The sequence below is a fragment of the Neophocaena asiaeorientalis genome, unplaced genomic scaffold, assembly GCF_003031525.2.
Source record: "Neophocaena asiaeorientalis asiaeorientalis breed wild unplaced genomic scaffold, Neophocaena_asiaeorientalis_V1.1 scaffold598, whole genome shotgun sequence".
NCBI lineage: Eukaryota > Metazoa > Chordata > Mammalia > Artiodactyla > Phocoenidae > Neophocaena > Neophocaena asiaeorientalis.
Window position 1 is genome coordinate 1,265,915 of NW_020173036.1, and position 15,346 is coordinate 1,281,260.

The 15,346-nt window shown below is 38.2% G+C and overlaps 1 protein-coding gene across 3 annotated transcripts in view; it reads right to left on the reverse strand.

The window, feature by feature from the left end:
* IFT56 (intraflagellar transport 56) overlaps nucleotides 1–15,346 on the reverse strand; it is a 35,475-nt gene that overhangs the window by 7,575 nt on the left and 12,554 nt on the right. For all 3 annotated transcript variants that reach the window (XM_024742530.1, XM_024742534.1, XM_024742531.1), the window contains 7 exons: nucleotides 11,975–12,049; nucleotides 8,064–8,166; nucleotides 6,607–6,662; nucleotides 5,433–5,486; nucleotides 3,464–3,527; nucleotides 1,208–1,296; nucleotides 899–982 (listed from right to left, as the gene is read on the reverse strand). In XM_024742530.1, coding sequence (XP_024598298.1) covers nucleotides 899–982; nucleotides 1,208–1,296; nucleotides 3,464–3,527; nucleotides 5,433–5,486; nucleotides 6,607–6,662; nucleotides 8,064–8,166; nucleotides 11,975–12,049 — 525 coding nt within the window. The remainder of the gene's footprint in view (nucleotides 1–898; nucleotides 983–1,207; nucleotides 1,297–3,463; nucleotides 3,528–5,432; nucleotides 5,487–6,606; nucleotides 6,663–8,063; nucleotides 8,167–11,974; nucleotides 12,050–15,346) is intronic.

A 15,346-nucleotide genomic window follows, 5' to 3' on the forward strand; every position in this document is an offset into this window, starting at 1 on the left:
CTCAACAGATTTTACAGGACTGGCGTTATACAGACCACACTCTATGACCACAGTACCATTCAGTTAGGAATCAAAATAAAGTAACCCGGGAAGGATAACATACACACTTGAAAATCATGAAACATGTTTTAGAATAACTCATCGTCAAAGATAATAAAAAGATCATTTCTAAACATAAAGGAAATTAGAAAATACTTAGAATTTGAGTAATAATGAGTTGAGTAATTTGTTGAATAATAACAAAATTGAATTAAATAATTCAACTGAATTATTTTGAATCATTCAGATAACCTATGGAGTTAGAAGTCAAGATAGCGGTTAGCCTTGTGGGAAAGAGATTGACTCAAAAAGGAGATGGGTGCATTCCCAGGGTTATGATAATATTCTATTTCATGATCTGGGTACTGACTATTTGGGTATATTCACTTTAAAAATTCATCAAGCTGTGTACTTTGATTTGTATACTTTTCTCCATGTATGTTATGTTTTTTTTTGTTTTTTTTTTTTGCGGTACGCGGGCCTCTCACTGTTGTGGCCTCTCCCGTTGCGGGGCACAGGCTCCGGCTCAGTGGCCATGGCTCACAGGCCCAGCCACTCCACGGCATGTGGGACCTTCCCGGACCGGGGCACAAACCCGTGTCCCCTGCATCGGCAGGCGGACTCTCAACCACTGCGCCACCAGGGAAGCCCTATGTTATGTTTTTATAAAATTTATCCAAAAAAGGAAAACATGAATGTGGTTATAAAATCTATATACCTATTTATATTGTACTTTTTAATACAACCTAAGAACAATAGAACTTTTAATAATCCTTTATCCTTAAACTTTTTATTTGAGAAAAAGATAACAATGTTTTTAGATAGAATTATTTAAACGCCTTCAAAAGCAGGTACCCACCTCTTCACCCTCGCTGGTATTGCCAGTTGCAGCTTTGGCTTGGGCATAATTAAAGTTAAAGATGTCATCATTATAGAAGTAACTCTGAAAAACATCCCAAGAACAGGTCACACTGAGCATTAACATATAAAATATGAAAACATCAGTCATACCAGGTAAACACAAAAATAATCTTAAGGAATTAGCTGATGCCACTACTACCACCACAGTAAAAGGGTGGTAGTAAAAGATACGCTAAAAGTATCTTATCTGTGACATACTATATACAGTATTTTGTATACAAAGTCATCTAGAAAATTCTACACTGACCTTAAACGAGTTGAGGTAAATCAAGACATCATCAAATTGCTTAAGCAGGAAGAAACAGGAAGCCATGCACTGCCTCCCTGGTATTGTATCTGAAATGGAATGGGAAAAGAAACCAGGTGTATTCATGAAACTAAAAGTTCTCTTTAGGGACTTCCCTGGTGGCGCAGTAGTTAAGAATCCGCCTGCCAATGCAGGGGACACGGGTTCGAGCCCTGGTCCGGGAAGATCCCACATGCCGTGGAGCAACCCATGCGCCAAAACTACTGAGCCCGTGCTCTAGAGCTCATGCTCCACAACGAGAGAAGCCACTGTAATGAGAAGCCCGCGCACCACAACAAAGAGCAGCCCCCGCTCGCTGCAACTAGAAAGCCTGTGTGCAGCAACAGAGACCCAACGCAGCCAAAAATTAATTAATTAATTAATTAAAAATAACAGTTTAACAATATTAAAAAAAAACAGTTCTCTGGGCTTCCCTGGTGGCGCAGTGGTTGTGAGTCCGCCTGCCGATACGGGGGACACGGGTTCGTGCCCAGGTCCGGGAAGATCCCACATGCCGCGGAGCGGCTGGGCCCGTGACCCATAGCCGCTGGGCCTGCGCGTCCGGAGCCTGTGCTCCGCAACGGGAGAGGCCACAACAGTGAGAGGCCCATGTACCGCAGAAAAAAAAAAAAGTTCTCTTTAGCTGAACTTTTGAGTTATTTTATAATTTAGAGACAGGAATGTATTCCAAGACATCTTTCTAGATTCTGAAATTACAGATTCTGTTCAGTGGACAAAACCTCAGCATAATGGAGGTCACAGTACTCAAGAATGACCGATAATCTCTCTTGCGGTTAACAGAGTCCCACATGAGCACATGTCCTACAAGCTAGAGTTTTCCCCAGATCTTTTCCAGGGCTTTGATTCTCTCACCCAACTCCAACACCTGCACACTCAACTAATGTGACTTAGTATCCATCATTACTCATCTAAGACAACCCAACACTTCTGGTCTCAAATGGAGAAATACTTTGCCATGGAACCATCTGATCCTGATCCTGACCAACTTTTTGTCCGATAACAGATGCGTATTTGAAGTGGCAGAGGATTAGGGTAATGCCTGGCCCTCACCACTGCCACTCCCCATCCTCCTTCCTCTGCTCAAGATTTTTCCCCCAGAACACTTAGCACAGATATACTATATAATCTATTTTTTAAAAATATTTATTTATTTATTTGGCTGTGCGCGGTCTCAGTTGCAGCATGCAGGCTCTTTTAGTTGCGGCATGCGGGATCTAGTTCCCTGACCAGGGATCCAACCCGGGCCCCCTGCATTGGGAGCGTGGAGTCTTAACCACTGGACCACCAGGGAAGTGCCCTATAATCTACTTATTATGTTTATAGTCTGTTCTCTCTAGACTGTACACTGCACAAGCATAGGGGGATTGGTTTGTTTTGTTTACTACTGTATCCCCAACACCACAGTACACTTTTGTTGTACAAATGAACTGAAATGGGGAAAGAAAATATTATCCAACAAATAGTTTTGGTGAAACATTTGAAAGAAAATGAATATCCAGGGTTGATTAGAATATTTAACAATCAGTTCAGCATGAACACTGTTCATCAGAATAGATGCCAGCCATGGACAACTGGCACAGACAGCCATATTGGTTCACACTGGCTAACTATCAGCCCTTTTTAGATCCCTTTCTCAAATCTTACACTGAATCTTCAGTGATGAGATTGAGAGTTTAATAATAAAAATGAAGCCACAAAACTACTGGTGGGAAATATAGGTGAATATTATATAACTTCAGGGATAAAAAAGCATTTTCTAAGCTTGATACCCATGTAAGAAATCATTATAGAAAAGATAAATCAGATATGTTTTTATATGGGAAAAAAATACCATAGGCAAAGTTAAAAGCAAATGACCTACTGGAAAAATATCTACAGCATGACAAAAGTTTTATACATAAAGAGCTCTTGAGAAATCAATAAAAGTTAACATTTCAAATAAAAAACAGAATCAAATTTTTAAATCTCTTATGAACTAGAGAATATACTTATTCTCCTCTATTTATATATCCTCTCCTCCCATTTTAGCTGAGATGTTAAGAAGGGCTAATTCAATATTCTCTCCTGTGTCTGAGTTTCTACTTTATAATAGGAAGCCTAACAGATATATCCCTGGACAGAGAATCAAACTTCACCAGTCAGTATATGACCAACTCCAGTTATAAATCATGCTCACAAGTACGGATTCAGACATACCACATTCACTAGCTGATCCTCCCACCAACTGGAAGAACTGCTGGGCAATTTTCATATGATCCTTCTGAAAAACAAAGCAGAGCTGATACAGAAGAATAAGCTGAAAATACATTATTTGTATTATTTTGTGGTTTTAACATATTTATCAGGATTTAACATACACTCTTGTTTTAAATCCTCCCCAATTCAATAGTACTAATTCTTATTAGCATAAGCAACTAGAAAATGATAATATGCAATTGAATTAAATTAGGGTCAGATAGAAAAGGAGAAAAAAATCCAATCTCCAAATTCTAACTTAAAAGTATCTTCATTGGGCGTCCCTGGTGGTGCAGTGGTTGAGAGTCTGTCTGCCGATGCAGGGGACACAGGTTCGTGCCCCGGTCCGCGAGGATCCCACATGCCACGGAGCAGCTGGCCCGTGAGCCATGGCCGCTGAGCCTGTGTGTCCGGAGCCTGTGCTCCGCAACGGGAGAGGCCACAACAGTGAGAGGCCCGTGTAACACAAAAAACAAACAAAAACAACAACAAGTAGCTTCATTAAATGAACTCATTCATTCATTTAACAAATATTTATTGCTCTTTTATCATATATCAGACCTTGTGGTAGGGGCTATGGCTATAACAAGGAGTATTTATTAAATAAAATCATTAATTTATTCAATAGCTTTTTTTTTTTTTTTTGCGGTACGCGGGTCTCTCACTGTTGTGGCCTCCCCCGTTGCGGAGCACAGGCTCCAGACGCGCAGGCTCAGCGGCCATGGCTCACGGGCCTAGCCGCTCCGCAGCATGTGGGATCTTCCTGGACCGGGGCACGAACCCGTGTCCCCTGCATCGGCAGGCGGACTCTCAACCACTGCACCACCAGGGAAGCCCTCAATAGCTATTTATTGCCTATCTACTACATGAGGCACTTTGGAGTGAGCTGGAGATAAAAAGATTTATTTATATTACACTTTGTTCCAAAAAGAACTTACTATGCCATATTCAGAGGAATAAAAGCTTTATTTTAGTCAGCATTTTGGTACTTATAAAAAGCTTTTCCAGAGAAGCAATTATTCCCATTTTACAAATGTCAAAATTAAAGCTCAGAGGTATGCAAGGTTAAAAAAAAGTCAGTGAAGGGACTTCCCTGGTAGTGCAGTGGTTAAGAATCCATCTGCCAATGCAGGGAACATGGGTTCGATCCGTGGTCTGGGAAGGGATCCGCAAAACAGCTGAGCCCGTGCGCCACAACTACTGAGCCTGTGCTCTAGAGCCTGCACACCGCAACTACTCAGCCTGTGAGCTGCAACTACTCAGCCTGCGAGCTGCAACTACTGAGCCCATGCACCACAACTACTGAAGCCCGCTCACCTAGAGCCTGTGCTCTGCAACAAGAGAAGCCACCGCAATGAGAAGCCCGCACACGCTACAAAGAGTAGTCCCCACTCGCTGCAACTAGAGAAAGCCCGCACACAGCAGCAAAGACCCAATGCAGCCAAACAAAAATTTAAAAAGTCAGTAAAAATAAGAATGAATTTTTGCAATGATTTGCTCTTGTTATTATATATACACACTGTTTAACAATTGGGATTTTTTCTTTTTTTAACCAAAGCAGCAATTCTTAGGGTTGTAGCTTTCTTTTTTTTCTTTATTTTTTAATTTCATTTTATTTTGTTTTATTTTTTTGGCCACGCTGTGTGGCTTGCAGGACCTTAGTTCCCCAACCAGGGCTTGAACCCGGGTCTCTGGCAGTGAGAGCGCCAAGTCCTAACCACTGGACCACCAGGGAATTCCCCTTTTTTTGTCTTTAAATAACACAGAATTCTTTTCACAATGGAATCTGGACTGGGGGATATGGAGAAATAAAAGGAACTGCAAAAGAGCCTATTTGTAAGCTTATTGCTGTTGAAATTTGATGTTCATTTTGATCTTTTCCACACACATAACTTTGCAAGCTACAGATTACCAGTGATTTTATACTCACCGAACCCATTTCCTGGCCAAGGGCTGCATTGACCACTCCTTTGAGGATATACTCCTGGACACATGGAATATCATTAATTAATTTAAAAGGAATGTGGAACTATGAGATATCTTTCAAATAGATCATTTGCATCAATTTAATGCTTTATTTATATTATCAAAAGTTACCCAAAGTCACTTTTCTATGTTCTATCCCTGGTTTGAATGAAAGAATTAGCAGACTTCCATTTGTTTCCCAGGAAAGTATTCATATAACAGAATTCATCATATTTGTAAATTCTCAACCTTAAGCAGAAAAACTCAGTGGATACTCACAGAAGTTTTATTTTTATTTCAATTCAGTGGAAAAAATTAACAATAAAATGTTTATGTAATAATTTTTACATCTTATCAGTCACTGCCATTCTCTGTGATGACATCATATATATATTATCAATATTCTTCCCTTTCCAATGATATAATAACCTTCCTTTGTTAGTGATCCCTTACCTCAAAAAGAAAAAGTATCCTCTGATTCTCCTTTGTAAGGTATTCTTGCTTTTGGAGTCCTGAGGCCTCACCTGTATCCCCTTCAGACTTGGTTCTGTTCTTTAATAGATACTCTCCTTAGCTTTATCAATTTTTATGTGGGTACTATTTTTATTTAAGAGGGCTCATAAAAAGAACAGAACAAAAGATGCTGAAGCCTTTAATACACTGGAGAAATATACCTGTTTATATCTAGAAACAGTTTTCAGTCAGTCTTTCACTCAGTGAGTGGGATGCCTACTATGTGCTTAGTATACATAGTGTTGGAGATACAATACAGACACAATCCCTGACCGCAAGGAGCTAACAACCTAGTCGGGGACAAAGACATAGTACAGACAATCATACTGGTGACGTAAGTTTCTATATCTAGTTTCATCAGAATTCTAGATTTCAGTATTTTCAAACATCAATCCTTTTGAGGAGATGACCACATATATGGGAGTTTACAAATATCAAAAAGCCCAGGATATTCATTCTCATCTCAAAAGTCTCACATAAAAAAAAAAAGTCTCACATAACATTCCTAGATCAATATATACGATCTTTCCTGAGATTCTACAAGCAAGAATCTTCTCTAAGATGCCTTCTGAAATTCCACTTTCAACAGAACTTGGTTAGTAAAAACGCAACACATTCGCAATTACCTGAGGAGTAGTAGGTTCCAGATCCTTAATTAAGTTATAAGCTTCTTGTACATCATCTGAAATATAAGAAATAAGTAGCTATACTAATCTGTATCCTAGCAAACTCTTCTGAAACAGTCTCCCAAACGATAAGATCCTTCAAACATTCATGGGAAGTATGATTTGTTTTTTTTGTCTCTTAACTCTTCATCAAGTTCAATGTTGAGTAGTAGATAACAAAGTATCTGTAGGAAACCCATATTAAGCCATGGAGCACCTAAAAGTTCAAGCTAAAAATAAGCAATGGGGAAGTATATGCCAATGGCATTGTAATTATATAAGGAAAACAACCATTTTTTTAAAAGATATATAAAGTATGTAGGAGTGAAATGACATGAAGTCTGGGATTCGCTTTAAAATAGTTCAGCAACAAAAACGGGAGAGGGAGGACAAATGAAGAAAGACTGGCAATATCTAGAAGACTGTTGAATCTGGGATGCATATTTGGGTGTTCATTTTGGATGTTCATACTATTAACTTGTTTTGTCTATGTTTGAAAATTTTTAGAATAAAAATTAATTTATAAAATATATAAAGTGTTTCTTTAATTCTCGTCCAAAAGCATATTTCTTTGTGCTTATATATCAAATTAGAGAGAACTATTTGCAAGTTCATGTTCTTGTGCTAATAAACACTTACATTTTCCTCGATGAGGAATATGTTGTCTGGTTGGTTTCTACCATGCACCTAAAAAGGCCCACGCTGTTAGTCCGAGGTCCATGACAGAGTGCCAGCACCACTGCATGGTAACTCCTACCCTGTACTCACAACTGTTAGATAAAAGACTGCTTTAGGCATGTGTCTAACAATTTTATCCTTACTTAGGGGAAACAAATATCACGTTCTCTTTGCATCATACTATTTCTCATGAGAAGCTGGGGGTACAAATAAACAGAAAGGCAGACAATTAGAGCAAATAAAAAACAATTAATGATGAAAAAGAAAAGACTCAAGAAAATGTACATTACACATAGGGGAACATTACACATAGGGGAACACAAGAAAAAGAAGAAACAAGGGAGGGGAAGGAAAAAAACAGAAAAACTGAAATAGAATGAATAGAGAACAAAGGGCAGAAAAATAAGAGGAAAAGAACAGAATGAGTGAGAGATTGGAAGCAACAGAAGAGGAAAGAGAGAATAAAGAGAACAGGCACAACAAATAAATACCAATAAATTTGTTCTGTCCTACGAACCTGTTGCAAACATATTTTTGGAAGTATTATGAATTGATTTTAAAGATTAAGCAAGTAGTTCAGTTACAGAGTAAATGTTCTAAAATATCTTTTTTTTTTTTTTTTTTTTTTTAAATTTTTTTTTGGATCCTCTGCATTGGCAGGCGGATTCTTAACCGCTGCGCCAGCAGGGAAGTCCCCTAAAATATCTTAAATAGGCAAGACCAAGACACAGTTTGCTTACCTTGACGAAGGTAGTAAATCACTAAGTTTAGCCTAGCTTCAGGAATGACATCAACCAGGGGAGGCAAAACCTGCAAAGCCCCTTCACCTCCTCGGAAAACAACCTAAAGACAGAGAAACTCTGCGTTATGGTAAAAACTATGAGCTCACTTATTGGTAGAAATGTGTAAGCAGCTGACACAACAGTAATTCTTTGAAAGGATGAATATATTTTTGAAGCCCTCTCTATAAACACATGACCTTGACCTAATTAAAACCATCCTAAATTATAAGAAATAGAATAAAGGCATAACCTTATTGCATACATTTCCTTCTCTCCTCGTAAGAACTGTAGAAAACTCTTAAAGTACCCAATAATTAATGAAACTTTTTTTCTAAACAGATATTCTCTATCAAAAACTCCATGAAGGAATTTATATACTCTTTCAGAGACTGTTGCCTCACCTCTAAATGGCATTAGTAATGTCTACCTTTCAGGGTTATCATGAGGATTAAATGAGTTAAAGTGGGCTAAATGTGTGGCACATAGTAGGTAATATTTCATTTAGTTTTTGTTTAGGTTTTGTTTTAGACATTCATTTCATTCAATATTTCATTTCATTTAGCACTTACTATATGCTTGGTATTGTAATAGCAGGGCTACATCAGGAACAAGTTACTCCCCTGTCACTATATAGGCTATACTCAGGTGGGGAGAGACCTTCAAAGAGCAAACTTAAGTATGTTGTTGTATGATAATAAATGCTACAGAGAATAGCTAAAACAAAAGCACCATTCATGAAAGGACAGTTTTGCATACTGTTCTGTACTCAGAGCCTAGCACAGTATCTGGCACACAGTTATTTCACAAATAAATATACAGAAATCAAGGCAATCAGGCATAAACTACCTAATCTCTTTTTTCTACATCAAAATATCCATATGGTCACCTTATTTGCTTCCTCCTTGTCTGAGATACTCCCTTCTCTTGCCAAGATTAATTCCTACATCTATCTTCTTTGATGTCATAACTTCTGACTCCATCTAGATCTTGTTTCTGCATTAATCAATCATTCTATTTCATTAATCCTGGTCCCATTTCTCAACTTCAAACATGCACAAAGGTTTCTGCTCTCTTGAAAAATCTTCCACTTGGTGCCACTGTTCCCTCTGGATAGCACCTTATTTTTCTCCTTTCTTTCAACGCCACACTTTAAGAGTATGTAGTTCCCTGCTTCAACTTTCTTCTCATCCTCTCACTCCTTAAGTTCCCAGAAAACTTGCTTCTGCTCACTGCACACTAGTAAACTCACTCTACAAGTCACAAATTAACCCCTTTGGCCAAATTCAATGGACTATTCTGTCCTCTTGCTCCATGACATACCTGCAGTTTTGACACTGATGGAATAGCATGACAACAATAGCACTGTCTACTATATGCTTACTATATGCTGCATACTGCTTGAGGTACCTTATATACATTACCTCATTTCATCTTCACAAGGGAATAAGGTAGGTACTGTAATTTCCCCTATTCTACATATGAGAACATGGAGACTCATCAATGTTTTGTGACTTACCCAATGTTACAAAGCTAGTACATGGTATAACTTGATTTTGACCTCAGATCTGACTCCAAAAGTAGATGTTAATAACAACAATTTATATTGCTTAATATTTTTCAGGTTTTGTTTTAGACATTAAGGTAATCTGTATTCATTGGAAAAAACTTACATATACTATTAACAACAGGAAAAAGGAAAATTTCCATTTTTTCACTTTTCTCTTTAATCCCACCCTCCAAGAATAATTCCTATTGCTAGCTAATATGCATGTCCCAGTTATACATACATACAACAGTTCTTTATTCTGGCTGTATATTATGTCTACTTGGGAAACTTTTAAGAAAAGTACTCATGGCCGAACCCTAGCCAACCATTCAGTAAAAATCTCACCCATCATTATTTTAAAAAATCTCCCAGGTGATTAAAATGTGTACCTGTAATGACATTACAGTTAGAAGCAACCTAAGTGTCCATCAACAGATGAATGGGCAAAGAAGATGTGGTCTATATATACAATGGAATATTACTCAGCCATAAAAAAGAACAAAACTTTGCCATTTGCAGCAACATGGATGGACTTGGAGGGCATTACGCTAAGTGAAATAAGTCAGACAAAGAAAGACAAATACTGTATGATAACACCTATATGTGGAATCTAAAAAATGCAGCACACTAGTGAATATAACAAAAAAAAAAGCAGACTCACAGATATTGAGAACAAACTAGTGGTTACCAGTGGAGGGTGGGGCAATATAGGGGTGGAGAATGGGAGGTACAAACTACTGGGTGTAAGACAGGATACAAAGATGTATTTGTACGATGCAGAGAATACAGCCAACATTTTGCAATAATTGTAAATGGAGTGTAACCTTTAAAAATTGTATAAAAATCAGAAAAAATATTTAAAAATGACATTACTGTTGACCCTTGAACAATGGTGGAGTGGGTGGTTTAGAGGCACTGACCATCCACACACTTGAAAATCCGAGTATGATTTATAGTCAGCCACCCACATCCATGCTTCCTCCACATCCGAGGATTCAACCAACCTCAGACCGTGCAGTATTTACAACTGAAAAAATTCTGTGTATAAGTGGACTCATGCAGTTCAAACCCGTGTTGTAGAAGGGTCAACTGTACATTATCTAGGTGCTTTTTCTCGCCTGCCCTTTCTTGAGATATTTTCTTATCTTCCTTCTTCCAGCCACTTAAATACAAATGCTCTCCTGGAGCCATAGTTTTCTCTGTTTTTAACCCTTTCTTCAACTATCACTACTCTTAAGAAAACTCCTAAGCCTGTTCTCTGGTCTTAATCTCTTTCCAAGTTTAATTTCCAGACTACTACCTCTAACACATCATTTTCCACAAAAATTAATCTGTCTTTAATTTATAAACTAGACTAGAAGTGAAAAGATTAGAGGCAGAAGCTTATAATAAAAAATAACCACAGAAAACGCTATCTGTGATGGAGGCCTGAATTAGAGGAGGAATGAAATGAATATAAGACAATACCAACAAAGAATTAATAGGATTAAGTGACTGAGTAGCTATCAGAGATAAAGGGGAAGAGAAGTCTAAAACAACTATAGTTTTCAGCATTCATACTTAGAGACTTGGTGCCAAAGAAGGTACAGAGAAAAAAGAAGGAAAAGTAGTAGTCATTATTATTGCCATTTTCAGATGAGGAATCTGAAACTCAACAATATTAAATAATTTTCTCAATGTCCCAGGTGTCTGAGTTGAATGCAGCTGCTTTGCACCCACTCTACTGCATAGTCAATGGAATCAAACTTGAAACTTCATCTGAATGTTTTTTTTTTTAGCAATGGCCATCATAATCCAGCCCTAAACCTAACCCCCTTTTTACTTTTTCACTAAGTAAAACTTTAATTTTTCACTGTGCCCCAGTACAAACTTTCTGTTCTAGTAAATTCAAACTGCTCACAACCTATCACATATGTCTTCTTCGTTCATTCATCCATGTCCCTGCCACAAATGAACCCTATAAATCCCATCCATCTTCCAAAGACCAGTTCAAGTTTTACTTTCAGCAGAATATCCTTCCCATTTATTATAACCCAAAGGGATATGTTCCTTTGCCTTTGCCAACAAAATGAACACGTGGATCTCACTGCCTTACACTTCTTTCTAAATGTTAAGTATGTATTACTGCCCTCCCAATAAGGATTTGCTTGAGGAAAGAACCTGATATCTTAAACTCACTCTCTCTCCTCCACAGCAAGAAAGAGTTTACTTAAAGTAGAGAAATACTTGTTGAGATAACTCCCTTCATTCATCTTTGTAACCACTGTGATGTACCAAAATAGGGTAGGCCTCAAGTCAGTCAAGACTGCAAACTATTATTCACCAGATTGTGCCTGATGAGTTCTTTAGCAAATTCAAAGGAAGAAGAAGCGTTGTCCATCAAGCTTTTGAGTTCTGCCTGAAATTAAAAAAGGAAAGCCTTATGAAAATGAGAACTGTATAGTTCTTATATCACATATAAAATGTTACAACATTTTATGGTTTACAAAGAATTTAACATGCTGTTCCATTAGTTCTGCAGGACTCTAAGAAATGATCAATGTAATTATTATCCTCATTTTACAGATGAGAACATTGAGGCTTATAAACATTAAGTGATTGAACCTTACACTAATCGGCAAGTCTGAAACTGGTGAACCCAAGTTTGTAGACTCCTAGAGTTAGTCTTTTCTTTCAGGTGACAAACTTTTAACAACTAAGGTTGATTCTCGTATCTGACCATTCCACCTATGTCCTGAATTTTCATACTATCTCCTTCCTGCTGAATTGGCCTTAATTTACATGATGCAATTAACATAACTTCTCCCCTCTATGTTATTATTTATTAGACCTATCAGATCTCGTCTGTATTGCTGTGCACCCTTAACTTCCCTTAGAAGAAACGGTCAGCCATTTCCACAGTGTCTTCACTAATGTCCTAGACTCACTTATCCCCTTCCTCAGCTTTCTGCTATTCCCATCTTGCCACTCTATAATTTTTTTTTTTTTTTTTTCTGTACGCGGGCCTCTCACTGTTGTGGCCTCTCCCGTTGCGGAGCACAGGCTCCGGACGCGCAGGCTCAGCGGCCGTGGCTCACGGGCCCAGCCACTCCGCGGCATGTGGGATCCTCCCGGACCGGGGCACGAACCCGTGTCCCCTGCATCGGCAGGCGGACTCTCAACCACTGCGCCACCAGGGAAGCCCCGCCACTCCATAATTTTGATTAAACCTCCTCACCTCCTTTTTCTACTTCCATCAGTGGTTACCTAAGCTTTTCCGGATAAAATAATTAAATCCTTGATTATTCTCACTAAGCACTACAAACTTTTTCTACCTGATGTCACATAGGAATGCACACCTATTCAGCAATCCATTTACTAATCTCCTCTCTTGTCCACAGCAGTAATTCCGAAGCCTTGGGTCAGGGGTCCCCAACCTTTTTGGCACTGGGGACCAGTTTCGTGGAAGTCAATTTTTCCACAGACGGTGCGGGGGGCAGGGGGATGGTTCAGGCAGTAATGGGAGCAATGGGGAGCACAGATGAAGCTTCGCTCGCTTGCCTTCCACTCACTTCCTGCTGTGTGGCCCGGTTCCTAGCAGGCAGCGGACCAATACCGGACTGTGGCCTGGGGCTTGGGGACCCCTGCCTTGGGTAATACTAGGCTAGTTCAGCAGTTTTCAAGCTTTTGGATCTCAAGATCTTTTTTAAATCTTAAAAATTATTAAGGATCCCAAAGAGTTTTTGTTTATGTGGGTTACAGCCATTCATATTTATTGTATTAGAAATTAAAACAGAAATTTTAAGTAATCAATCAAAATAATAAACCCACTACACATTAACACAAATAACATATTTTTCATTAAAAAAACTGTATTTACCAAAACAAAAATTTAGTGAGAAGAGTGCTGTTTTATATTTTTGCAAATCTCTTTAATGTCTGGCTTAACAGATGACAGCTGGATTGACATATCTGTATCTGCAATCAATCTATTTTGAAATCATGTTGTCCCTGGAAAACTTCACTGCACACTTGAGTGAATGAAAGTGAAAAAACAAAATCTTTTAGTATTATGATAGCTTTGATCTCAGGCAGGGCCAGCCAGGAATAAAGGTGAGGCAAGTGAGCTACCTAGGGTGCAAATTTTAAAGCAGCACTCACTGCACATGAAAAGATGTTCAACTTCATTAGTTATCAGGGAAATACAAATCAAAATTACAATGAGCTTCCACTTCACATCCACTGGGATAGCTAGAATAAAAAAGTCAGATAACAACAACTGCTGGCAAGGATGTAGAAAAATCGAAACTCTTATACATTGCTAGTGGGAATGTAAACTGGTGCAGCCACTCTGGAAAACAGTATGACCCAACAATTCCACTCCTAGGTATATACCCAAGAGAAATGAAAACATGTTCAAAACATGTCCAAAAACATGTATACAAATGTTTACAGCAGCATTATTCATGATAGGAAGAAGGTAGAAACAATCCAAATAACCATCCCCTGACAACTGGAAAAATAAAATGTGGTATATCCATACAATGGAATATTATTTAGTCATAAAAATGAATGAAGTACTAAAACATGCTATAACATGATGAACTTTATAAACATTATGGTAAAGTAAAAGAAGCCAGTCATAAAAGATCACATATTATATGATTCCTTTTACAGGAAATATCCCAAACAGGCAAATCCATAGAGACAGAAAGTAGATTAAGTAGTTGCTTAGGGCTTGGTGAATGGGGGTTGATAGCTATAGGGTATGGAGTTTCTTTTTGAGGTAATAGAAAAGTTCTAAAATTGACTGTGGTGGGAATTCCCTGGTGGTCCGGTGGATAGGACTCCGTGATTTCACTGCCGAGGCCGAGGGTTCGATCCCCCATCAGGGAACTAAGATCCCGCAAGCCTCATGGCACAGCCAAAAATAGAGGAAAAAAAAGAAAAGAAGTGCTTAAAAATAAATAAATAAAATTGTCCATGATGAAGATTGCACATAGTGGTGAATATACTAAAAACCACCGAATTGTATACTTTAAAAGGGTGAACTGTATGGTACGTTACATATATCTCAATAAAGCTGTTAAAACATAAAATTATAAATAGAAGATGTAGGTCATCTTATAATATGTTAGAGTGAAAATGACCCTTCTAAAAGCACGACAACTTGATAGAAATCATGTAAGAAATATTCCTCATGAAACATCAATACGTGATTTTACGTTCAAATTTTCTGTGTCCTATATTAGGGTTTTGTCTTTTCAATCTAATTCATCAATCTTTGTCTTTAATTGAGAAATCAAACCTTTTAAATGTAATTACAGATAAGCTGGATTTGAAAAAGGCAAAACAATAGGTGTTTAGAAGCCTATAAATGTGACTGTGTTCCAGCCTATGAAATCTTCGATAATTGCTCAGTTCACTGAGAGTTTACAATGTATATGAAGGTAAGGACTTTGCAGACATCACAGAAACCTACAATAATGCAGTACTATTAGCTTGCATATTTTGCAGGTAATGCTTAAGGAGGTTAAGTAGTGCACTGAAAGCCACACAGCTAGTAAGCTAGGATTGGAATACGGTCTATCTGATTTCAAAGCTCCTGCTCTTAATCACTACCGGAGCCCTCCCAGTTTGGGGGGATAAAATTTCTTTACCTCTGAAACCAGTGTTCTTCTTCCTTTTACCAGCATCCTATATTCACTGCTTCTAT